Consider the following 25609-nt stretch of genomic DNA (forward strand, 5'->3'; position numbering starts at 1 on the left):
AGGCATCATTCGCACAATAGACCCCATGCAAAAATATTCCGCCTGTGGCGGCCGCTGGGACTAAAGCGCGCCTCCGCCATGTTAGGGGATAGCCGGAACCCGGAGCCAGGTGCGGATCGCTGACCACACGGAGAAACTGTGGGAAGTGGTGCTTGGCTGCCAAAATCACTGTACTCCGCTAATTCTCATGCCATCTCAGAATGGTCAACTCTTGCAATGTTCCGTAATGCCACCAGCATGGATATCGTGACGAAAATGGCGAAAGGGTACGTATACGTATATGTGTACGTGTTTTTCTTGCCGCTCTATCCGTTTTGTGATATCGTGCTTCGTCGCGGATTGTCGTTGTTTTCTTTTCTGATCTACTGTAACTAGAGCTTCTAGATTATATGTGCAGAAAATCGTACAGAATGCAGTATCGCAAGTGGGCTAAATGCTCCGTCGCCTGCATGCGCCTGCATCGCGAAGGCAACGAAAGTACAGGAAACACACGGCGGACTGATACAAAATGCTGGCTACGCAGGAACGTTGGGGTCGGCGCTCGTTCGCAGACCAGTGAACGTAAATAAAAATAAAAAAAATGTTGAACCAGTCGAACCCAAGCGGCTTACACGTTTTACCAAGTACTCTGCTTTGCATCCGGTGACGGCAGAAGTATACGTTGTGGCAGACGGTGACCTTCGGACCCGCCGATGAAATTATGCGCGGGCCCATGACGCTACGGTGTTGCGGTTAAAGCATCCTCGTGCCTAGCTTTACGTTTATGCACTGCAAAGTTACAGAGCGCACATGTTTGCATGTCGCTCGCGTGTAAATGCAGCTGCCGCAGGAAATACTGTTCAGGCTGCTTCGAGACTTGCAGCAGGACGCTTTAGCGACGATACTGCGTGCACTCAAAGGTGCGATTTCATCGGCGCGCATTTACTAGCGGGATCTATCAATTTAGCCTGTTGGTATGGATTCATTTTCAACAGTGCAGCGCCACGGACGACGGACGTGACGAGAAAACACAAGGTGCTCAGTTTTTTTTTTGTGTGTGTTGTGCCTTGCGTTTTCTCGTCACATCCGTCGTACGTGCGTGCTGCTCTGTTGAAAATGTCATAACGCACGTAACCATTCACAAAAAAAACAGGATTCATCGAAATGAAGAAAAGCATAGGGGTATATTTTCTTTTTTTATTCATGTTAATAAAGGGAAGCTGTGTATTTTTTCTTATCACTTCAGAGAAAAATATTGTGCTGATAAACAAACACTCACTTATGGTCTCCTTCATTTTGATGACTGTTCGCATCAGTCATAACACTCATTTAATTCCATCGCCATTATCTGCATACCAGCTAATCACTGTCATGTCACAATGCCATCCACACCACCTTTTGCATATCTCTTACCACAAGTTCCCAAGAGACAAGCTGCTGCTCAAGAAGTGGATCGTAGCTATAAAGAGAGATCCAGATCCTAATTTTTTTATAGACCAGTCGACTAAAGTGTGCTCCAGACACTTTAAGCCAGACGACTTCTTCAGCAGTGTAGCAAGCGGACGGCGTTTCCTGAAAGAAAACGCTACACCTTCCCAGTTTCCGTTTTCGAAACCAGTGACCAAACGGCGGCCACCAAAGCAGCGCCTTCTACATTGCATCAACAGTGATCAGTCACCTAGCTCAAGCACTGTACCACATAGATCAAGCCCAGCGCAGGCAGAAGAAACCTGTAGTCAAAACAATGCAGATGACGAGGGGCTAACTAGCCTCAGCGTAGGTGCGGACTGCGACTTTCAACCCATGCAGTTGGCAGAGCAGCCAGTGGACTCTCCTCTCCAGCAGTGTATGGAGCCTGAAGCTTGTTCTGTGTGCCCCAACCTAAAAGCGGAGCTTCAAGCCAAATTCGAGGAGCTGGAAGGCCTCTATGCTTATGTGGCACATCTCAAGAGTTCTCAAGAAAAAGTGACGCGTGAACTTAAAGAATAAACGAAGGAGAGGTCTGAGCTAGCAACACAAAATGAAAATTTCCAGCAGCAGCTCGAAATGGCGAAACAGGAACTGGAACAAGTTCAAGCACTCAATGAAAAATATGAGCGAACCAGATTCACTGTTGACAGATTCAAGAATGACGACAGTAATATGCAGTTCTGCACGGGGCTAATCAACTACCAGCATTTTCAGACGCTGCTGTTACTGTTAAAACCAGGCGAAAATGCATGCATTGTGTATAACAAGAAGCTATGTCTGCCCAATGATGATGTGAGAGGGCGTCCTCGCAAGCTTTCTCCAGAGCAAGAGCTATTCCTCACAAAAGTGAAGCTCAGGACCGGATTTTTCCACCCATACCTTGCACACATTGATGGCGTCTCTGTTAGTACGGTGTCAAGAGTGTTTTCCAACTGGGTGAACTTTATGTATGTCCAGCTAGGAAAAGTTCCTGTGTGGGCGCCCCCAAGTGTGATTGACTGCCACATGCCTGCTGCTTTCTGTGGCCGCTCTCCCTCCACAAGAGTGATTATTGATGCCACAGAGATTAGGTGTGAAGTATCAAGCTCCCTTGTAACCCAGTCTGGAACGTATGCAAACTATAAGTCAGCCAGCACTTTCAAGGCGCTTGTTGGTGTCACCAGATTTTGTGTTCACTTTTGCGGCCGAACTTTTCAAGGGGTCTCTCTCTGATAGAGAACTAGTCATAAGAAGTGGATTTCTCTACCTAACGTTCTCTCCTGGAGATTCGGTCATGGCCGATAAAGGCTTCAATATCAACGACCTGCTGGAAGAAAAAGGGATTGGCCTGAATATTCCACTATTCGTGAGAAAGGACCAGTTTCAAAAGAAAGACGTTCAAGACACTTAAGATATTGCATCATGTCGCATCCACGTCGAGAGAAGAATACGGCGCATTAACTGTTACCATATCTTTGACCGCATCATACCACTATCCCTCGGTCCACTGATAAATAAGATATGGGGAGTCTGTGCAGTGCTAAGCAACATGCAAAATCTTTTGATTGTAGAATCGCAATAACATTGTTCAGGTGTTTACTTCAATCATGCCTGAAGCAGATGCATTTATTCATAGCCTTAGCTTATTTACGTGGAAAGGCAACAAGGTGTTAAAGTAGAAATCGTCCAACACACTCGTCCTATTCTTCCACTTTTCAGCACAAAAACGTATCATCTGCACAATGAGGAAGTGCGGGCCAAACTCTATAAAGTCTGCCCATTGTGTATGGGTCACACCCATCTGACCATGCACATGCATAAAGTGGTCGTGGTCCTCCCTGAGAGCAGGCGTGCAGTTCTCGTTGAATTTCACAAAAAAATCTTCACACAAAATGTCTTCCTTCTTGGCATTTCGCACAGAATATGGGCATTTAACTTCAACAGTGCCCCACGGGAAAGGCTCATGAGGGTCAAAGGCAATGGCGTGAGGTGATGCTCCAAGCCACGGTTTCCCTGGATCCACGAGAATGCCGCAGTTCATCACCTCCACAGGATGGCTAGCTGAAGCCATTGTTTCCTTGTATCGCAAGAGTGCGTCGCTTCCGTTAGCGATTCCATACCTGTAATAAAGGAAACATGTTACATAAGGAACGCCAGAAGGTCTTTCTCTGGCTACGTACGTACAATGGCTGCAAAGGGTATGTGCACTGCCCAATTACAATTAATTTCAAAATATGCACATACCTAACAGCCCTAACACGAGACAAGTCCTTCGTAGTAGTCAGGTTGGTCAGTCTCTTCTCTCTCCACTGTTCGCGATTCATCACAGCTCCAAATTTAGATGCTGTCAGCGGTAGACTCGTGCCCGCATCCACGTTGGGCTCAGCCTTTGTTTCCTCGAAGCTTTCTCTAGTTGCTGGGCCTCAGCTGGAGTCACAACTATCCCCTAAAAATTAAAATAAGTCTTAGCTTTTGTAATTACTGCAGACAAAGCACATACCACAAGCGCCACTGTTTTAAGAGATGGGATGCTTTTACTACAAGAAACAAAAAACAGGGCTAAGAAAAATACCCTGAGTATTGTTGCAGTAGGTCCATCCACTCCATCAGGAATCACCCAAAGTGTGATGCCACAGAAGTACTCAAAGGGTTGTGGTGTCTCCCACAGCTCTTGTTGCTTCTCTTTTAGGTCTGCAGACAGTAGAACAGAAAATACACGTGGCTGGAGTGACTGCTGGTAGCTCTGCAGGCAGCCCTTTATACGCTTGCCATATTTGGAATCGACAGCCTCACTGTAGTCGGCAGCTTGCAGAAGTGCTGCGAAGTATTCCATCCTTTCCAGTGTACTTATGGCATCTGCAAATCCTTTTGTCTTTTTGCTGCTGCTCGATAAATTCATTTGCAGCATGTTCCTCGCACACCTTCGAGGTACGCGGAATGGATTGCCCACCTTCTGCGACTTTTCTCCAGTCAATTGTTTGTACGCTGGTTCCACGTAGAGAGTTTCGCCTTGGCATTCGCCACTGCTGAGGCAACTCAGTTGGGGACAGGTGTTGTGGCGCCTCCAAAAACCCCTTTTCCTGCAGCAGCGCCACAATCCTCAGCCCGGCTTGCAAGTGGTTGCAGACATACTTCCCAGCAGCACAGCCACACTGGCCACCAAGCACGTCACCTAGCCTCGACAAGGCTGCTGAAACAGTATACGGTGGGTGTGTTTTCTTTTGGCTTCTATAGCAGCTGGCCCTCACGAATACCATGTTGTTTCTGAAATAAAAATAATAAGACCTTCGTCAGCGTTTGTTGCGTGATTAAAACAGGCTCGTCTTATAGAGTATCAAGGCATAAAGAAACTGAGCGAAACAATGATCAGAACAAAGCCCACTGCACAGCTCGCAGTACTGCTTCGCGTTCGCGCCTTGTTGGGGTCCTACTCGAAGTGCACTACATGCCTGCTGCCCGAAGCAGTACGCCAATCGTGTGCTTGACGTAGACGGTACTCGAGCGGTGTGCTGCCAAGCAAATGAAGTGACACCTTACCGCAGCTGTTTTACTAGTAGTACCGCGTAAGCGCTTGCGCTGTTCTCGAGCCTACTCGGCTGCGCTCGAGCGGATGTATCGGCATAAATCAATACCTGCTTCAGAGCTACGTTGTATTTTCTCGTCACGGTAACACTAGTCTGTGAGGACATGCTTCCTAGAACTAAATGCCCTACATGGCGAGGCTACACAACGGTCACATCACGATCTCTACGCGCAGCTTGAAAACCCCCAGAATGAGACAACAAACGTGTACCACGCACGCAGGACTGGTCCGCAACCACCGCAGCTTAAACGTATTTAATCATGCACGCACTTTTTATTCTGGCATTCAAAACAGCACGTATTAAAAAAAAAAACAAGATTGTGTCACTGCAACTGGCGCATAAACAACGCAGCATGGCGTTCAAGGGCCACTTTATATTCGGTTTTATCAGCTTTTAAAGCGCCAAAACGAAAAACGAAAAACAAACAGTTACTTAGGTTGTGCACGAATAGCTCGCCAACGCAGGTGATGCAACGACGTAGCTCTCGGTGGCGAGCTTGTACGCCTTTCGTTGGAATTTTGTCGTCGCCGTCAACTGTGACACGTACGCCTCAATATGCGCACTGCGAAGCGGCGGCAAATCCGCGATGTTTTTTACCCAGACACACAGTGGGTAAACAATGTCGCTCATTGCGTTGGAGTACACTATAAAAATATGCCTTCGCAGCAACAGCAGCGGCTTGGCACTAAAAGCGGGCGATGTATTCTCCTCGGCGCTCAGCAAGCAACGCGTAGTAGTCGGTGGCAACGAGCAGAATGCGAGGCGTCCCCTAATATGGCGGAAGCCTTCCCAGGGTGCTTTTCGAAGTTTAAACCGAAACCGCTTATCATCGAAAGGTGGCGTATTTTGCAAGGGGACTGTGGGGAGCCTGCGCTGCCCAGGTGGCACTGCAGTTAATCCACTATTCGGCTAAAAACTGCTGCCATCAGTCGCTTGGGCCGCTAAAAACGCGAGGGCACATTCTGAACGATTAGAAGCCCGCGTTTGGTTGATAGTACTATTTGCCTCGCTTCTGTAGACATAACCCAGATAACTGACACGCACCACGTGTGGCTTCGACAGAGCGCAGTAGCTCATGCCAATAAATAGGAGGGTGGCGTGGAATAGCACTACAAGGGCACTAAAAACTGCTTGCTCCTCTCGCTATGCTGTGTGTTACAGCACTGCAATCGACATGGCAAACTTCAGCGCAGGTTCCCCATAGGACTCAGGTCACATAGGGAAGCGTGGAACATAGTCTTTGGTTGTAGAGCCGTAGACCTTGATCATTCATTCTACGTTCATACTTTTAAATGTGCTCATGTATATAAGTGTTTAGTGGGTAAAACTACAACGCCTGGCTCCGTTCATTTTTTTTTTTTTGAAACCGGAATAAATTTTGTCTAACGTCCCTGGGGAATATTTAATGGCCGCTGGTTAGGCTTATGCACATGGAGTTGGTTCCACATTATTTACGCGTAAGTGTGCAAAGACTGGGAGCGCACTTAAGCAACCAACGACTGTTATCCGTACGCTCATTCCAACAGCTGAGCGCGCTTGTCACTGTCTTGACAGTCTGGCTCATGCAGTGTGCGCCGACGGTTGCACGCGCCGTTCCACCCGTAGTACCACAAGACTGCTTGAACTCGCGAACCACCTGCTCAGAGTTGACTGCTGCCCGCGTTCAACACCGAACGCGTTTGCGATAGCTGGAGGTTTACCTGCCAAGTTGACTGCTTCATTTCCTCAGTGCGAATAACCTACTCAGTGTTGTCCCGGTATCTTTTCGGTTCGTAAAAGCTGGCGTATTGTTTACGTTTCTACAGTGACGGCATGACTTCATACCTGTCTTCAGCTTAATTGCACGGATGGAGTCTGAAACAATGAAAGCATCCTTCTGATGTGAAACCTCCAGTATATACCATGCTCCTCGACAAAATACATACCTGAAATACGCTGTGCAGTGAATTTCGAAACAGCGGGCATAACTTAGCAAAAACCGCGTGCAGTACCTCTGCCGCAGCTTGCTCCGCTTCGTTCGACAATTTTTGGACTGCGCTTTTTGCTGTGGCGGTGTGAAATACGGTGTGTTTAGTGTGCAGAGATTGTAACGCGACCCTACTTTTGTGAAGCGCCTAGTTGTGTGAAGCGCAGTGTATAACATGAGAATACAAGCTTTGGTGGGTTCTATGACAACCATTTTACGCTTATTGCTTTGCGCGTAACGCCTTCTCTGAGCTCCCATTGTCTAAGGTGAAAAGTGCAGCCTGGCATCTATCTGGACACCTAAATAACGAATGCCGGCTCCTGTCATGTTCCCCATCAGTTTCATCGCGCGGCATTTGATTGAAGGTATGTAACAGGGTATGTGAAGACGCTATTCTAACGGTCTCAAGCACTGGCAGCGAAACCACTCTTGCGTTTCATTTTCGCGCGATTTTCAAGGAGAACATCTATATGCTCACTCATGGCTATAAACGGTTTTACATGCTTAGACAAAGCTTCATTTAGTCAAAAGCTTAAAAAATTCATTCTTTCGGTAAATTTTCGCATTTTCAGTAGAGAGATTCATCGATGTAACAAATCATTCCGAGCGTTCATTTCTCCATTATTTCTCCTCTTGATAAAGAATATGCCAGGTGCTTTACGCTTTTTTTCACCGCGATAGGTACAGTTTCGTCAGTACATTACCTCTAAACTTAATGGAAGATTTCTGTGCATGATATTGGCTTCGAAAAGCCCGCATTCGTCACACCTTATGTTATATCGCTGAGCTTATGTAAATTCCTTCGGCCATTTGCGGACGGGTGAAGGACTCTGCTTCGTGGCTTGAAGTGGAACACTTGCATGAACTACCTCGACAACGTGCGGTCTTCTTTGTGACGTTTTTTACGCAGCTCGAACGACTTTCTGCGATTGTTGTTCTTTTCCGTCAAGCGCGCTTCAGCTCAATTCCGCGAAGTGTGAGTTCAGCTCCCTCCAGCCCACAGTCATTTGCCATCTGGTTGACGCCTCTGAAGTGCAAACGGACAGGAAAAGTTCGCGCAGGAAAGGAATTAACTATCCCAAGTAAACGAAGGATATCCGGAGCTTTGACGGCCTGTGTTCTTATCTCCGCCATTCCGTTAAACATTTCGCCGACCTGGGGCTTGCTCTAGCCGGAAGTCTTTTTGTCGCTCATCACACTGCTGATTATGGCCCATTTTGATAGAAGAACCTCGGTACAAGTTCGCACCAACGTCAGCAGCCACGGGACCGGTGCTGTTCTAGCCATAGCAACAGCAAGCCAATGAACTCGTCATTGCTGATGCTAGCCACCTTCACTCCACCACTGATAGAAATAACTCCGGCACTGAAAACGAGTGTTTGGCGCTTGAGCGGGCTGCTTTAAAACTCCACCCATGTGCTCGACCGGCAGTTCACAACCGCGGCCAACCACCATACATTTGCACGACTTAATAATAATAATAATAATTATAATAATAATTTTATTTCTGCCTCAAAAAGTGACAGAGGAGCTGCAGAAAAAGCTGTCATAAACAGCTTGACTGAGCCGCAGCCCCCTATACCTACCTACTTAAATTTCTTCGCTAAGAGATCTTGGGGATCGACTATAGATAGTTGGGCTTTGTGCCTGAAAAGTGCTCATTGACAACCATATACAAGTCCAGGAGTCTGCACCACGACGCGGACTGTTTTTCTTCTATTATTGTGGTTACGCTTAACTGGAGTGATATAAACGTCGGGCTTTGACACTTCGCCATTTCCCACTTTCTAAACATCACTGACAGCAACAGCCGCGAAGTCGCTCATTGAAAACATCGACTCTGCAAACCCGAATGCCCTACAACGACTACTTGTTTTGCGTGGTGACACTCTGTATCGCCGCAGTGCCCCGACTGATAAACCCGAGCTGCTGCGTGGCCCTCAACGGCTCCTTTTGGCTCTTCGGAAGGTGATATTTTACTGCTGTCTGAAACGTGGTATTCACATGGTTGAAAATGTTCAATTTCTATGGCTACGACAACGTCTTTCTAAACTGCCTGAAAAGATGAGGTGGCGGTGTTTGGATTCATGCTAGTACAAAACAGAAACGTGATATGGCGGCAGCTTTTAGTCACATCATGCTCTTTTAGTAGCGTATATGTATACTGGTTGATCGGACGCCGGCATACGTCTCCGCTACGCTGAATCTCTCTATTACCAATGACTATGAAATACTAACATGTGAAAAATCTGCTTCCCCTCTTCGTTTCGACGCGGCCGACCATCTTCATCATCCTGCGTCAGGACAGCACCGGCTGGGAGATGAGGAAATCTCCCTCAATGGAGAAGCAGAAAGAGCGACGCGAGCGCCACCTCGAAGGTTACACGGAACTCTGCGGAGCTGCTGAAAGTCTCTTCAGGACCCGGCCAGCGTGAGGAGCGGTTGCAGCCGCGTGCTCTCGTCACTTTCCGCGGCAGGCGCACGGAAGATCCGTCGTTCCTTGCCGCTGGACTTCTGGTTCCTGGCAGCAGTGCGAGCGCAGCAAGTGCGCGCTCTCGTCACCTACCCCAGCAAATGCCCGGGGATGGTTTTTCCCCAAGATTCCGGCGCGCACGGGAAGACCCGGCCATCGTTGTCGGCGCATACAAGCGTTCGCCGCCGATACCTCCGAAGTTGCGCCCCTGCCCCAGTCACTCAGTCGGAAGCCCTTACGTAGCCTTCTATTTCAGAGAAATGCCTCGTTGAAGTTCTGTAGCTAGCTGGGCCGCTCTGTGCATTCAATGCAAGTGTAATAAATATCATACGGGTATTCACGCTTTGTCATCCCTTCCTTTGTTCCCTCAAGCACGCACCCCTCCGCGGTTAGCGAGCAGAAACGCTGCATCCGCGGAGTGGAAGTGCGGGACGGAATGCTGTCCCCCTATATTTCCACAAGCAGTGCAAAACAAAAATGAGATATTCTTTGCTGTCTCTTGTCCACCAGATGAAAATGTGAAAGTCATTTTGTTGAACTTTCTTAGAATATGTCAGCGACAGTAAACTTCACTGATTTGTGGTGGAGATATTCATATCAATTTTAGAACAGAGAAACTCTACTAATCAATTTGACACAGCACTGCTCTCATTTGGTTTTAGCTATGTAATTAGCCCACCAACTCGCAACATGGTCATCGTTTACATCGTCATCGTCACTACATCGTCAGCACTCCATAATTTTGTCGCAATAATTCAAACTACGATTTTGACTTCTGGTACAATTGCCTGTCATATAAGAGATCGCGTTACTATTTTCTCATTATGTAATGCTTATTTAACTGAAAAACATCGAACGCACCGGTTCACTTTCAAAGAATCGGGACAAGGGGCTGGAACTATTTAAAAATGACTTATAACTGTAATTGGTCTTCTGTATTGAGCAAAACCAATTCAAACAATGCTTATATTGACTTTGTTTAACATTTTGTTCGTAGTTAGGTTATACCCGTGTTACACGGGCGTTTTCAAAGGCAGTTAAGTTAACTCTCAGTTGAGGATTTCAACTGTGGTTGAACTCAACTGGATTCACTTGCAGTTACACGAGCACTTCGCGTTCAGTTCAGTTAGCACAGTGACCACGTGGCATCGCATCTAGAGTGAAGTGAAAATAAAGAAAAATAGCGTATACATTTTTTGTGCAGTAAATGACCATCTTGTAGACATTATTTTCTATAGAGACAAATTTTGTGTATTTTTTTTTGCTTTTGGGTAAAAATTTGCCTGACGATGACGGTTCGTAGCCAAGACTATCCGATGTGGGTCGGTTCGCTGGTCGTCGTCGTTTTTTTGTGTTTCCTCACTTAGACTGCTCGACGCACGCGCTCTGTCTATACGTGTGTTTAATGGGTCTCTAGTTTTATTTGGAGTGTTTTCTTAGTTTGCTGCTTTGCGCACGCCGCAGTGCACTGAGCCAAGACAATCCACTACGGGAAATTGTTTTATCCGTTGGACGCTATCTTCTCAGTTGGCCGTTCAACGGGGACCCCTGATCTCAGTCGAACTCAACTGTCGTTGAGATTCGAACGGCAGTTAGCGCTGCCGTGTAACACTGCGAACTGCCGTTCAGTTCAACTGACGGTCAACTGAACTGCCGTTGAAAACGCCCGTGTAACAGGGGTATTAAACATTTTGCAATTCAAACAAACAGGCCTTGCTAAAAAAAAAAAGAGAAAATCATGCGTTACCCTGGAGCGTTCGCAACATATAAATACCAATAATCGTCCCGATCACAAATTTTTATTAACGAACTTCAAAATAACGCTAAAAGAATTCAAGAAATGGCGGAACAAACTGAATGTGGATAGCAGGCTGGCAAAGCCTACGCACTACCAGCACTTATTCGCTGATATTCTCGGCGCTGTTGTGACATAGCTAGCGACGCGCCTTCTGGCCACGCGAAGAACCGAAAGAACGGTTCCGCGCCGAGAAGGAGCCTGCGGGACCTTCCGACGCTTCGGTGGGCGAGGATGACTTCCGGAGAAGGACGCCTGGAACAGCCGCGGAAGAAAGAGTGTCCCTTCGGGGGAACAGCGGGACGGGGCCATTAAGCCACCGTATCCGTTAGGAATCGACTCAACAGTGGAGAGCTCGTCGTTGGTTTAAGTTTACGCCCGCAGCGTAGCACGAGCCACATGTGTTTTCGAGGACGGAAAGCCTTCTGCACCAGCGCTGCTGCACTACAGAAGGTATCAGCGGAATTTCTACCTCATCACCCGTTCGCACGGCCTGACTCAGGCAGCAAGCGTCTCCGCTTGCTAGAACATTGGTGTGCAAGACCGAGCTTCCTTCCTTCTGCTGCAGCGCTTTGCTCTTTGATTGGCTCCCGTCCTCGAAAGGATTGACTTGTGCTTGACTGGCCACAGCCTAAGGGTTGGGCTGGACCTGAGGGGACTAAAAGACGACGTCTGGTGAGCAAGGCGGCCCTGGGCCGTAGCAAAAAGTCTTATTCAGTCGGTCGTCGCTATGAACTTTTAATTCCATAGCCTTTGATCTTCAAAGCCCTTCGGTATGTACAGAAGGTTTTGTAAAAATGCTATTAAACCTGCTTGTTTAAGATTTACCAACTTCAAAACTTCCTCAGCCCAAGACTCAGACATGCTAGCAAATGGATCCCGGGTTCGATCTGACCTGAGCACCTCGGCAGCGCTCTGACATTGCCCTAAAAGTAATAAACTACGTTCTAGGGAGGAAAGCAAAATATAAATGACTCACTCTTTAATGGTTAATAGCAATGAATTGCATGATAGATTACTTGCAAACTATTCGAAACCATCAATTTTCAATTAACCCGGCTCCTACAAACAATTTCCTCACGCATCAAATTCTCTCAGCAGTATGCCAGACAGCATTTATATGTACCCAACAGATGAATCAGAAATACATAAAACTGAACCTGAACAATAGAGAACCAATAGATACTGATAACCTACAGAAAAAACTAATTGAATGCATCATACCGCTCATGCCTCAAGTGCTTAAACATATTTTGAAAGGAGCTATAAGACACCTAACTTTAGCGGCATGTTTTCTTCTCTACAATGATCGGCAGACACCATTATCCATGAATCGTCCTACCACTGATAAATAATTTATAATCGAATTTTTCTGTCATGATGTTTTGGTTTCAACAGCTGAACAATGACTGTGACATCAACGTGTGCTTAAAGATGACGCGTGCATAAAAAAACTCAGATATAATCGGTGCTTCTATTTAATTCACTGCAATGCTAAAGCCAGCGTGCCCCAAGCGCCGAAATGGCAACTGATGCAGAGCGAGCAATTATAATGTAGTTTCTTTATGCCTCACGTGACTTAAAAGCGCACGTGGGCGTCAGAGTCATTGCTGTTGAAACATAAATCGAATGAGCACGAGAAAAAATTGGATTCTTAACGTTCGAGCGGTCGTAGTAGAGCACCACGTGCTAATCCATATATAGTAATGCCTTATCTATCATTATAAAGAAGATTGGTTTGGTTTATGGGGTTTAACGTCCCAAAGCTACTCAGGTTATGAGAGACGCCATTATAAAGAAGAAAACACGCACAAAATGTTAGGTGTCTGTACTCCTTTAATGTGTTTTTTTTTAATCTGCACTTTATCCGATGCCATGAAAAAGCTAAGGTCTCTGTAATCTCTAAAGGGCCTCTGAAAGACCTTCCGAGGAGAGCACATCACCTTGTAAGGAGATAGCGCCACCCAGCGGCGTTCGTGAGGAGAAGAAGACAAAGCACGAGGAGCGCGTGCGGAGGGGTACGCCGGGACAGGTCGAAGAGGATTACGTTGCAGAGAAGAGAAGAGCGCGGTGGGCGACGGACGTGGACGAGTTCTGCTGGCTCCCCGAGTTCCGGGCTTGGGCCTCAGCCGCAGACGTCCGGGCCACCAGACCTGGACATCCATCGTCGAGAGCCTCAACCACCAGGCCCAGGCGCCACTCTTCTCCGTCCATCCGTCAGCTGCTCCACACAGGCCGCCTCTGGCGCCTACGTGACTTTTCCGGGATACCAGACCTGGGAACCGTGCCGGGAGCCCACGGACGCCGACGCTGCGGTAGCGTTGCATCAACATTGGAACGCCCAGAGATTCCCTGACTGCCCGACACCCAGCCAGTCCTCCCCGTACGTTGCGCGAACAAGAGACAAGTAGTGTGACTTTCCTCTTTGACTTTCTTTTTCCTGTATTTTTCGTAAGCATTTTGTTCTGTTTCCCCGTGTGTTTTTCCCGTGTGTTGTTGCGTTGCTCTCTTGTTCTTTTCCTTTTTTCTCGCTCATACTGAAATTTGTTTCCTTTCCGATAAAAGCCGCCTCGTTTATTGTTTGTACTTTTGTGTTTGTTTAAAATAAGACCTGCAATCTCACAGATCCTCACAAATTTGGCGTCCACTACGACAGGACGAGGTCGGTTATTATTTCTTTGCCTGTTGTGTTAATTTAGGAACAGTATGAGCGCGTCAGAGTTGGTTGCCTTAGGCGAGCGCATGGGCTTGTGCGGCGCGGAGTTGCGAGCGTGAAAGGACGAGCTTCGTAAGGCACGGGAAGAGAAAGCCGCTGAGCGTGAAGCTGCGAAGCAGAAATTGGAGTTAGAGGCACGGAATTTGGAGACGGGGCGTGAAGCTGCGAAGCAGAAATTGGAGTTAGAGCGTGAGGCTACGAAGCAGAAATTGGATTTAGAGGCACGGAATTTAGAGACGGAGCGAGAGGCTGCGAAGGAACGCTTGGAGTTAGAGGCGCGGAACTTGCAGCTACAAATAAGGCTCATGGAGGGTGGCGTAAATCCTCCGAGTGACCGTGGAGAGCGTAGCGTCTCATCGACTAGCTCCATTAACCCGCACAGCCTCATACCACAGTTCAATGAAGCGCGGGATGACCTCGATGCCTACTTAAAGAGGTTTGAGCATGTGGCCACGGGGCAGGGTTGGCCAAAAGAAAAGTGGGCAACGGCGTTGAGCTTGTGCCTTGGCGGCGAGGCACTTAGGGTCTTCGGTCGGCTCTCGCCTGAGGATTCCGTGGATTATGACAAAGCGAAGCTTGCCTTGCTTCAGAGGTTTAGGTTCACCGCGGAAGGGTGCCGAGAGAAGTTTCGCCAGAGCAAGCCCCAGGATGGAGAAACGGCCTTGCAATATGCTGCCAGGTTGTTTAGCTTCTTTGACCGTTGGGTCGAGATGCGGGGAGAAGGCCGCACTTTTGAGGTGGTTCGCGAGATGGTCGTGAGCGAGCAATTTCTGAAGAACTGTCATTCTCGTTTAGCCCTTTTCTTACGTGAGCGGGAGGGCAAGACAGTTTCCAAGCTGGCGGAGGCTGCCGATCATTTTCTCAAAGCACAGCGGCAAAATAACTTGTTGTTCTTCAAAGAACAGGGGGAGCATACGATGAATAAAGCCAAGGACGAGGTTTCAGGTTCACAATCTCGCCTGCGGTGTTTTCTTTGCGAGAAGACTGGGCACAAGGCGGCGGATTGTCGGACGAAGCCGAAGCAATCGTATTGCACCTGGTGCCGCGAGGTAGGACATGATGCCCAGTCGTGCAAAGCTAAGAGGCCAGGAGACCGTGAGGAGTCCGCCTGTTGCATGACACCTCGATATTCACATCCCGATAGCACTGCAGTGGTAACGCGCGTAGAGGGCCAGTTGGGGGAGATGGTCTGTCCTTCCAACCCGGTGGAAACTGCTATGCCCGTGGCGCACGGTGAGGTGTTCGGCCAGCCTGGTTCGGTATTACGGGATACGGGCAGCACCGGCATTGTTGTGCGTGAGTCCCTTGTACCGGCAGCGGCGCTTACAGGGAAACAGGCTACATTATTCTTGGCCAATGGGACCCGTGTAGAAGTTCCGGAAGCGGAGGTGGTGATTTCCTCACCATACTTTTCGGGTAAGGCCATCGCGCGGTGCTTGTCTACACCCCTGTACGACATCATAATAGGCAATATCCCTGGCGCTAAACCCCCATTCTCGGTTGACCCGCCAGTTCTAACTGATCAGGCAGTTTCCCTTGCCATGACGAGTTCGGTCGATGTTCCTTCCCTTACGGTGACAGCAAAGATTTCAGAGAGTAGTAAAAGCCCCACTCTGAACACACTCCACTTGTCACGGCCGGAGTTTCGCCTCAAACAGGAAGAAGACCCGACCTTAGAGGTGTGTCGCAGGAAGTTGGGGCAAATATTTCGTGGCAAGGGACAGGCCGCCCACTCTTTTGATACAGATGACGGTGTTCTTTTCCGGACGTACCAAGTGTGTCCCGGCCAAGTCGTTGAGCAAGCGGTGGTACCGAAGGGCTTACGCACGCAAGTCCTTAAGTTGGCGCATAAGAGTGCATTATCCGGCCATCAAGGAATACGGAAAACAATAGCAAGGGTGCTCAGTGAGTTTTACTGGCCCGGTGTACAGGCTGACATTAAGAATTATGTCAGATCGTGTGCTGAGTGTCAACCGACTGTGTCAAAGGAAAGGGAGAACAAAGTAAATGACGCCGTTGTTCCATCGGTGCCGGCGGACAACGGCCGACACAGAGTGTATAACATCGTAGGACGGTGGAGACCATGGTGGAGACCGAGGTCGGTTTGGAGAAACCGGTTTCACAAAGGAAAACGGAAGTACTAGTTGAAAGAGTTCTCGCGACGGTGAAGTGGTTTGATGTGAAGAATGGAATACGGAAGAATGTAGCCCACACCCGTTCTTGTTGGCATTGTCTGTGTTTGTTCATGTTTGTTTTTGGGTGTCGGCTACTTACTTTTTATGCTTTCCGTGTTTCTTGGCCCTCTATGGACGCTTTACGTTGACTTTCCATGTGCTCTCTGTGCTGTGTGTGCGAATGTCCGTGAACGCTTCGAACATTGACGACCGTCGTATTGTGTGTGGTGTGTAGTGTGCGCGCTGTGGTGCGGTGTTCTGTGTTGCGATCGTCGAACGCGTCTGGTGTCGCTCTCCTGAAGTTGAGTTCTTTCCCTTGGAAAAAACTTCCGAAGAGGGGGCCTTCTGTAAGGAGATAGCGCCACCCAGCGGCGTTCGTGAGGAGAAGAAGACAAAGCACGAGGAGCGCGTGCGGAGGGGTACGCCGGGACAGGTCGAAGAGGATTACGTGGCAGAGAAGAGAAGAGCGCTGTGGGCGACGGACGTGGACGAGTGCTGCTGGCTCCCCGAGTTCCGGGCTTGGGCCTCAGCCGCAGACGTCCGAGCCACCAGACCTGGACATCCATCGTCGAGAGCCTCAACCACCAGGCCCAGGCGCCACTCTTCTCCGTCCATCCGTCAGCTGCTCCACACAGGCCGCCTCTGGCGCCTACGTGACTTTTCCGGGATACCAGACCTGGGAACCGTGCCGGGAGCCCACGGACGCCGACGCTGCGGTAGCGTTGCATCAACATTGGAACGCCCAGAGATTCCCTGACTGCCCGACACCCAGCCAGTCCTCCCCGCACGTTGCTCGAACAAGAGACATGTAGTGTGACTTTCCTCTTTGACTTTCTTTTTCCTGTATTTTTCGTAAGCATTTTGTTCTGTTTCCCCGTGTGTTTTTCCCGTGTGTTGTTGCGTTGCTCTCTTGTTCTTTTCCTTTTTTCTCGCTCATACTGAAATTGGTTTCCTTTCCGATAAAAGCCGCCTCGTTTATTGTTTGTACTTTTGTGTTTGTTTAAAATAAGACCTGCAATCTCACAGATCCTCACACAACTCATTCAATCACTGCATTGTGTTGTCGTGAACACCTGAGCCCAATAATATTCTTCTATCTAAAAGCAGCTGAAAACCCATAATCACGCGCGAGCGAGCCCTTTGCGGCGACTTTTTTTATGCTGGAGCCCTCCCCTGTCGCCGTACGCTTCTGGGTATGCAAGTTCAGGGATGACAACTGGTTAGATTCTTTCAGACGCCAGGCAGCTACCATGGCTGCGGCCAATAAGCCGCGTAGCTCCGGCAGGTCAGGAAGCTCCGCCCCCGGTGGTGGGGCCGGTGCAGGAGCACCAACTTTCCAACGTGCAGAAAGTGACGAGAGGTGAAGGAAAGGTGCGACGACGCTGGAACTCAGACTCTGACATCAGATAGCTCATATTTCATAAATCTCATTAGAAAAATTCTTGCTGCAGTTTATTCGTGAAGCGGCGTCCTTTAACATCCCGGGCATACCGCAACTTCATTAGAGCCCCTTTCGAGCCCCTTTAAGGGTGGCGACCAGAATTAGGCCACTAAATATCAATCAAATCTTTGCTGCCATTTTTTTTCAAACGGAATAGAAAGAGTTATTTTTCCTCACATAAAAATAAGTTCCTTGAAGGAACAAACGTTTCACGAACTCAATCTGGTTTCCGGAAAGACGGGTCAACGAAGGCAGCCCTATTCAGACAAATTGTTTTAGAAAATATTCTAAAATAGATGCTTAAAATTACTATCTTTATCGAGAGCTGTAAGGCATTCGACTCCCTCGATCACAATACTCTCCTCACTTAGATAGAGGCTTATGAACTTCCTGAAAGTTGCTTCACGCTACTAAAACATACCTGAGGTAAAGATAACAGTGGCTATATACATGGTGTTTCACCTAAGACTTCACACAATTTTAAAATATAGGTGTTTTGAGTTATAAGAGCACTTTTTTCGGCATAGCATTGTCAGTGGTGAAGTGTATCAGAATACAGCTGAATGCTAATAGTAGGTTGGTTAACTGATATTGAATTGTTAACTTTTTGACCGTTACTGTTAGGCTCCTCATTTATTAAGAGGTGTGTAGCCCACCTTAAGTAATATCCATATCAGTTTTTATAATTTCGAAAACACGATTAGCCTCGGCGCTATGGCCCAACAAGTTTTGCCTACATTGCGCCGAAACACATGCACATTCCAGAAGCTTGCAGACAAAGCAACCTCTGCAGTGTATGCAAGTCGTTGAAGAAGCCAAAATTTGTCGGGCCACATCGCCGAGGGTAATAGCTTTTTCGAAATTCTAAAAAATGATGCTGAACTTGCTGCAGATCTGTACATTTATCAACGAGGAAGTGATGTCAACAATAAGATGTCTTTCTTTTACTTTCTATGTATGATGTAAATCTGAGAAAATGTCAGTCGGTGAATGACAGTATTCCCCGCCGTGGTGGCTCAGTGGTTAAGGCGCTCGTCTACCGAGGAAGAGTACCTGGATCGAACCCGACCGCGGCGGCAGCGTTTCGATTGAGGCAGACCGCAAAAGTCGCCCGTGTGTTGTAGGATGTCATCATCATCATCATCCTGACTACTCTCAGTGCAGAGCAAAGGCCTCTCCCATGTCTCTCCAATTAACCCTGTCCTTTGCAGCAGCGATGGCAGCGATGGCGAAGAGGTAGAGCATCCGCCTATTGTGCTCTACCATGTCTTACACCTGGTGTTCCAGAAGGAAGTGTATTAAGTCCCTTATTATAGTATATATGTGACTGATATTGTAAACATAGACACTACAGTTCAATTCATTACATATGCCGACAGCAGCACCATGCTCATCTCTGCTTCCAATATTCATCATTACAAAATGCAAAGAAATGCTTGAGAAGCTCTCTATAAGTTCGAAGCTCAACCGAATTAGAAACAACCCATCTAAAGAAAAAGATATAATGGTTCATGCCAGAAATAAATTGGTTTCAACAATCCAAGCAATTCATTTTGACGGCCGGAAAATTGATCTTGTTAACAGAAAATCCCCGTAGCAAATTTTCATCAACTTTAAGCTGAGTCATACACGTAAATTACTTTATAACGAAACTTTCTTGGATTGCTGGCATAATATCACGCTGTTGCAGGTTGTTTCTGGTAACAGCCAAACTTCAAACATGTATAATGCATTATTTTGTTTTCACCTAAAGTGCTGCTCTTTAGTTTGGATCAAGACTGCTAAATCTAACTTAAACAAATCTGCAGCTATCCTGAAGAAGGTCGTCGGTTGCATCACAGGTATTGAGCTAATCTCTTCATGCAAATAATTAGTTCCTATTCTAAACACTATAAGAGCAGACAATCTATACGACTTTCGTTTGTTACAGGCAGCGTACTGCTCTTCTCCACTTAGAGCGAGCACCATAGCATCAGTTGCGTCCTTCGAATGGCGCATTCCAAATTCTGATACAAACAAAATCAATGCAGATAAAAAGGCGATCCCGCGTTTTCGGACTTTCTACAAGTCTCCGTTACTAACATACACCCTTCCTGTTGCGCTCAATGAATACTCTTTAAGTGATGTGGCTTGAGTATTAGGCACTCGCGCTCAAATTTTATCAATCCAATATGTGTGATACAGTTTCATTGTTGGGAGTTTTATTAGTGCGTATGCACCATTCCGATGGGCAAACCCCGAGGAAGATTTTCCGATGTTTGTTGGTTTGTAGCAAAGTATAGCATAAATAATGAATATTTCCAGGCGCGTGACGTCGTTGGGCAGAAACGCGGCTCAAGACCAACAGGTCGCCGGCGTTCATTGGGTTCTATGGTATTGGCGCCAACAACGTTGCAGACTCCGTTGACACTCATGAAAGAAAAGGCGCATAACTGGCTCTCTGGGTCAGTGGGCGCATCAATATCGCTTTGAGGTACGTGGCGATGGTGAGCACCTGCAAAAACAAACGTGATTTCCCATAATATTTTGTTCTTATCAATGCCAAACCGCCGGATATTATTTTATCTTGTTTTTCAGAGCAACATCTTTGTACTGAATTCCACAGTCAAGTTCTCGGTTATTTTTTTGAAGAATATGGTCTTTTTTCTGTTCTATGTCTCATGTATGCAACAGTAAATGCTATGGGCATTCATGTAAGTTGTTTTTATACATTCTGGGCGAACGTCCCCCTAGAGTTGTCTACCCTGCTCTATTGTCATTGTCAGCCCAGCAGACCTTTGCAGTTTTTGCAACAATAAAGAATGCATGCTTTTATGCATGTATGTATGTATGTATGTATGTATGTACGTACGTATGTATGTATGTATGTATGTATGTATGTATGTATGTATGTATGTATGTATGTATGTATGTATGTATGTATGTATGTATGTATGTATGTATGTATGTATGTATGTATGTATGTATGTATGTATGTATGTATGTATGTATGTATGTATGTATGTATGTATGTATGTATGTATGTATTCATGCATGCATGCATGCATGCATGTATGTATGTATGTATGTATGTATGTATGTATGTATGTATGTATGTATGTATGTATGTATGTGTGGTTTATGGTTTGTTTATGGGGTTTAACGTCCCAAAGCGACTGAGGCTATGAGAGACGCGAATAGTGGAGGGCTCCGGAAATTTCGACCACCTGGGGTTCTTTAACGTGCACTGACATCGCACAGTACACGGGCCTCGAATTTCTCCTCCATGTATGTATGTATGTATGTATGTATGTATGTATGGATGGATGGATGGATGGATGGATGGATGGATGGATGGATGGATGGATGGATGGATGGATGGATGTATGTTGTGGGGACGCGCTTTATTCGTCCCCTGTGGTTTATTCGTCCCCTGTGGAACTCGTCCCCGGTGGTTTGCTTCTCCGCAATGCACCCTCCTTGGTCGTTTTACTTTAACTAACAAGAGAGGGCGCTGGCGTCGCAGCGACACTACAGTTACTGTATATGCTACCAAAGATAGCAGAGTTGTGTGTAGGTCCGCCATCTTGCCTGGCAAGCAACCGAAGCTATGCGGCGAAGCCGCACTCCGTTTCTGCAGGCGACATGCCTAGTGGATCACCGATCGACCGTGGTCGCTTTTACAATGTTTGTAAGCCACTTTTTCGCTTCATCGCAAACAAAAAGCATCGAGCCAGCTGACTGCGTAATACTGTCACGACCAGAGGAGCCGTGAAGGTAGACGTCGGGAAGAACCCAAGACCGGGAGCCTTCTTTTAATTATGGAGCCAGCTTCCACGACACAGAACAGAACAGCGCGCCACGAGAGCCCACCGCCGCTTCGTCGTCGTCTTCGACTCAGCGCGGAGGCCGCGCGGCGTGTTAGGCGCGTGGCATTATTCCCCCCCCCGCGAAAGCAAACATCGTCTCGATGTGGAATGGGGTATGTACAGTGAGGGGAGGAGGAACAAAAAAAAACGACTGGGGGTGAGGTGAACTATACAGTGCGCGCTAGATGACATGCAGGGAGAGTCAAGTTCACACGTGGGGTAAGGGGAAAAGGTACGAAACAGCGTGAGCACAGCGCTCAGTCACGCGAAAAGTACGGCTTTAAGCGCACTACATGCACGATTTCAGGCCGTTGACGCTGAGGGCCGGCGACCACAGTTCCATGGGGGACAACCTCGTAGTTGACGCTGTTCAGGCGGCACAGGACTCTGTATGGGCCAAAATACCTATTTAAAAGCTTTTCGCACAATCCCTTGTGGCGCACTGGTGTCCACACCCACACGTGGTCGCCCGGCTCGTAGTGCACGTCCCTGTGCCGAAGGTTATAGTGTCGGGCATCGGCGGATTGCTGGGCCTTGATGTGCAAGCGGCCCAGCTGACGGGCCTGCTCTGCTTGCTCCACGAAGTGGCCAGCTTCAGGGGGAAGCTCTGCGTCGCCGTACGGCAGCATGGCGTCTAGCATCAGGCGGACCTCTCTGCCATACACGAGACGGAACGGGGTGAACTGGGTGGGTGGTTTCCTGCGTCGCGGTATTATATGCGAAGGTGACGTACGGCAAGACCTCATCCCAGGTTTTGTGTTCAACGTCGACGTACATCGAGATCATGTCCGCCAATGTTTTGTTGAGCCGTTCCGTTAGACCATTGGTTTGGGGATGATAAGCTGTTGTTGGTCGATGAGCAGTATGGCTAAGCGCTAAGATGTCACGTAGGAGTCGGGCTGTAAACGCCTTGCCTCGGTCAGTAATGATGGCCGATGGGGCGCCGTGTCTAAGAACGATGTCGTGCATAAAGAAGTGGGCAACTTCGGCGGCAGTACCTCGCGCAAGGGCCTTCGTTTCAGCGTAGCGGGTCAAGTAGTCTGTGGCGACTACGATCCACTTGTGGCCGGACGACGAGAGAGGAAATGGCCCCAGAAGGTCCATGCCGACTTTGTCGAATGGTATTTGTGGCGGCTCCATGCACTGAAGCAGTCCAGGAGGCTTGAGCGCGGGTTTTTTTCGCCGCTGGCATTTCCGGCATGTCCGGACATAATGCTTGACACTTGAAGTTAGGTTGGGCCAGTAATAGTTCTGCCGGATTCGGGATAAGGTGCGGGTAACTCCAAGGTGGCCGGAAGTCGGTTCATCATGGCAGGCAAGGAGGACTTCATCCCGCAGATCAGACGGTATGTCGAGTAGGTAAGTTGTCGGACTTGAAGTAGAGTTCTTTTTATAAAGCACCCCTCTCCGCAGGCAGAACGACGATAGTCCACGAGCTAGGTTTCGTGGTATTTCAGGGCACCCACCTTCGAGATGTTCGATGAGCAGACGGAGCTCGGCGTCGGCACGCTGTCTGGAAACGAGCTCAGATGTGCTGACCGCTCCGAGGAAGCTATCATCGTCGGTGGTGTCTTGCGGAGGAGGTTCTACGGGAGCGCGTGACAAGGTACCAGCGTCGGTGTGTTTCCGGCCTGACTTGTAGGTGACGGTGAAATCGAATTCCTGCAGGCGTAATGCCCAACGTGCTAGGCGGCCGCAAGGGTCCTTTAAATTTTTCAGCCAGCGCAGCGAGTGGTGGTCGGTGACGATACGAAACGGTCTTCCATAGAGGTATGGGCGGAACTTGGCAGCGGCCCAGACTACCGCTAAACATTCTTTTTCCGTGGTAGAGTAGTTCAACTCAGCACGCGACAGTGCGCGGCTGGCGTAGGCAATTACTTTGTCGACACCGTTTTGCCGCTGAACTAGAACGGCGCCAAGACCGACGTTGCTCGCATCCGTGTGCACCTCCGTATCGGCATCTTCGTCGAAATGTGCCAGGATGGGCGGTGATTGGAGTAGGCGTCGTAACTCGTCGAAGGCAGTCTGTTGTTCGTTGCCCCAGGAAAATGACGTGTCATCACGGGTTAGGAGCGTCAGAGGGCTGGCGAGCTGGGCGAAGTTTCTAATGAAGCGGCGATAATAGGAGCACAGGCCCAGAAAACGTCGGACTGCTTTTTTGTGGGAGGGGACCGGAAAGGCAGCAACGGCAGCAAGCTTCTCTGGGTCAGCGCGGATTCCGTCAGCACTAATGACGTGCCCGAGGAACTTCAATTCGGTGAACCCAAAGTGGCATTTTTCTGGTTTGAGGGAGAGGTTGGCGGATCGAACGGCTTTGAGGACAGTCCTGAGGCGGTGCAGATGTTCCGTGAACGTTGCGGAAAAAATGATGACATCGTCAAGATAAACAAGACAGGTCTGCACACTTCAAACCGGTGAGAACGGTGTCCATCATTCTTTGGAACGTGGCAGGAGCACAGCAGAGCCCGAATGGGAGGACGCGAAATTCATACAGCCCGTCTGGTGTAATGAAGGCGGTTTTCTCACGGTCCCTCTCATCAACTTCTATCTGCCAATAACCACTTCTGAGGTCGACCGAAGAGAAGTACTTGGCTTGACGAAGTCGGTCGAGGGAGTCGTCGATACGCGGGAGCGGTTACACGTCTTTCTTGGTCACACTGTTCGGCTTCCTGTAGTCGACGCAGAACCGTAGTGTCCCGTCTTTCTTTTTCACGAGGACGACAGGAGACGACCACGGACTGCTTGACGGTTGGATGACGCCGTCTGTGAGCATCTCTTCGACCTGTGTTTGAATAGCATCTCGCTCACGAGGGGACACACGATAGGGCTGCTGATGGATTGGTCGGGCTCCTTCATGCGTGATAATGCGGTGTTTAACTATCGACGTTTGGCGCACTTTGGACGACGACGTGAAACACGCACCAAACTCCCGCAAGAGGTCCTGGAGTTGCCTCTTTTCAGTGGGTGGAAGGCCAGGATTTATGTCTACGCTGGTGACCGCTTCGGCGTCAGCTCCAGGTGTGTCCTTCGCACAAGCAAAGCATTCGGCCACTTCCTGAACATGGTCGACGTAAGCGATGGCTGTGCCACGGAACAGATGTCGATGTTCGTTGCAGAAGTTGGTGACAAGGACCTCTGTACAACCGTCATGAAAGGATCCAAGGCCCCGTGCCACCGCAACCCCCTTAGTGAGTACGAGGGAGACATTAGGCTCGACAACCCGGAGGCCCCTATGTGGCTCGTCGCAGGTAACTCTCGTGAGAATGCTGGCACGTGGTGGCACCGTAACGTTATCGTCGGCGACTCGCAGGGCGGACCGAGAACCCTGGTGCGCAGGCTCTTCTGTGGCCATTGCGGTAGAAAACGTCACCAAGCGGTTCGGGAGGTCTATGATTGCACCGTGCTCGCGAAGAAAGTCGATGCCAAGGATGACATCGCGAGAACATTCGCGGAGAACGAGAAAAGTGGCAACGAATGTGCAGCCTCGAACCGTAACCCGGGCCGCACACATGCCGAGTGGTGCGACAAGATGTCCGCCTGCCGTGCGTATGTCGGGACCGTCCCAGGGTGTCGTTACTTTTTTCAGGGCCGTCGCAAGCCGTCCGCTAAGGATAGAGTAATCTGCGCCCGTATCAACCAACGCGCTGACCTCCTTTGTGTCGACGAGAACTGGGATATCCAAGGAGACCCTGCCTTCAGCACGGCCCGTCGATGGCTGTTGTGGAGGATTCAGTCGGTGCGGCGGCGGAACCTGGTCGGCGACTGGGGTTGCGCTGTCGGAGCGATTCAAGCGGCGCGTTGGGGGAAACTCTTCGGCGATGCGGCGTTCGGCGTCGGGGCGATTGGGTCGGTGCGGCGGCGGAAGCGGGTCGGCGATTGGGGTTGCGGCATCGCGGCGATACGAAAGGCGCGTCGGGGAAAACTGTGCAGCGATGCAGCGTGCGACGTCGGGGCGATTCAGTTGCTGCGGCGGTGGAAGCTTTGCGTCGGAACGGCGTTCGGCGGCCTCGCCTCCAAAGGCCGCCGGAGCTAGTTTTCCCGACGAGGGCTCGAGGAACCACGTTGTCCCGAGGCGAAACGGGACCCAGAGGGCGAAGACCGGCGTGGAGAGGGCGATCGCGACTCGCGGCGCGGAGGAGATGGTGAACTACGCTGGCGGGTGACATACTCGGCGATGTCTTGAG

General features: G+C 49.0%; 1 protein-coding gene and 1 pseudogene across 1 annotated transcript; one reads left to right on the plus strand and one right to left on the minus strand.

The window, feature by feature from the left end:
• The first annotated feature begins 2121 nt into the window (after positions 1 to 2121).
• LOC149357979 (uncharacterized) lies at positions 2122 to 3010 on the plus strand (annotated as a pseudogene).
• Positions 3011 to 3058: 48 nt separating this feature from the next.
• LOC149357980 (uncharacterized) lies at positions 3059 to 5642 on the minus strand. Its single transcript, XM_089576697.1, has 4 exons — positions 5428 to 5642; positions 4001 to 4692; positions 3673 to 3874; positions 3059 to 3548 (listed from the first exon to the last, which is right to left on the minus strand). Exons 3-4 carry the CDS (start codon positions 3750 to 3752, stop codon positions 3059 to 3061), a joined length of 570 nt encoding a protein of 189 aa, XP_089432823.1. The 5' UTR covers positions 3753 to 3874; positions 4001 to 4692; positions 5428 to 5642.
• Between the last annotated feature and the right edge of the window lie 19967 nt (positions 5643 to 25609).

The sequence above is a fragment of the Amblyomma mixtum genome, chromosome 3 (assembly GCF_055824585.1).
Source record: "Amblyomma mixtum isolate Tamu chromosome 3, ASM5582458v1, whole genome shotgun sequence".
Classification (NCBI taxonomy): domain Eukaryota; kingdom Metazoa; phylum Arthropoda; class Arachnida; order Ixodida; family Ixodidae; genus Amblyomma; species Amblyomma mixtum.

What these genes read in the sequence shown, in the direction of transcription:
- LOC149357980 (XM_089576697.1), bottom strand. Translation starts at nt 3,752, where the DNA reads ATGAATCGCGAACAGTGGAGAGAGAAGAGACTGACCAACCTGACTACT. An exon ending in TCTCGTGTTAGGGCTGTTAG is followed by an intron (nt 3,549 to 3,672) that starts GTATGTGCATAT and finishes CCTTTATTACAG; the next exon opens with GTATGGAATCGCTAACGGAA.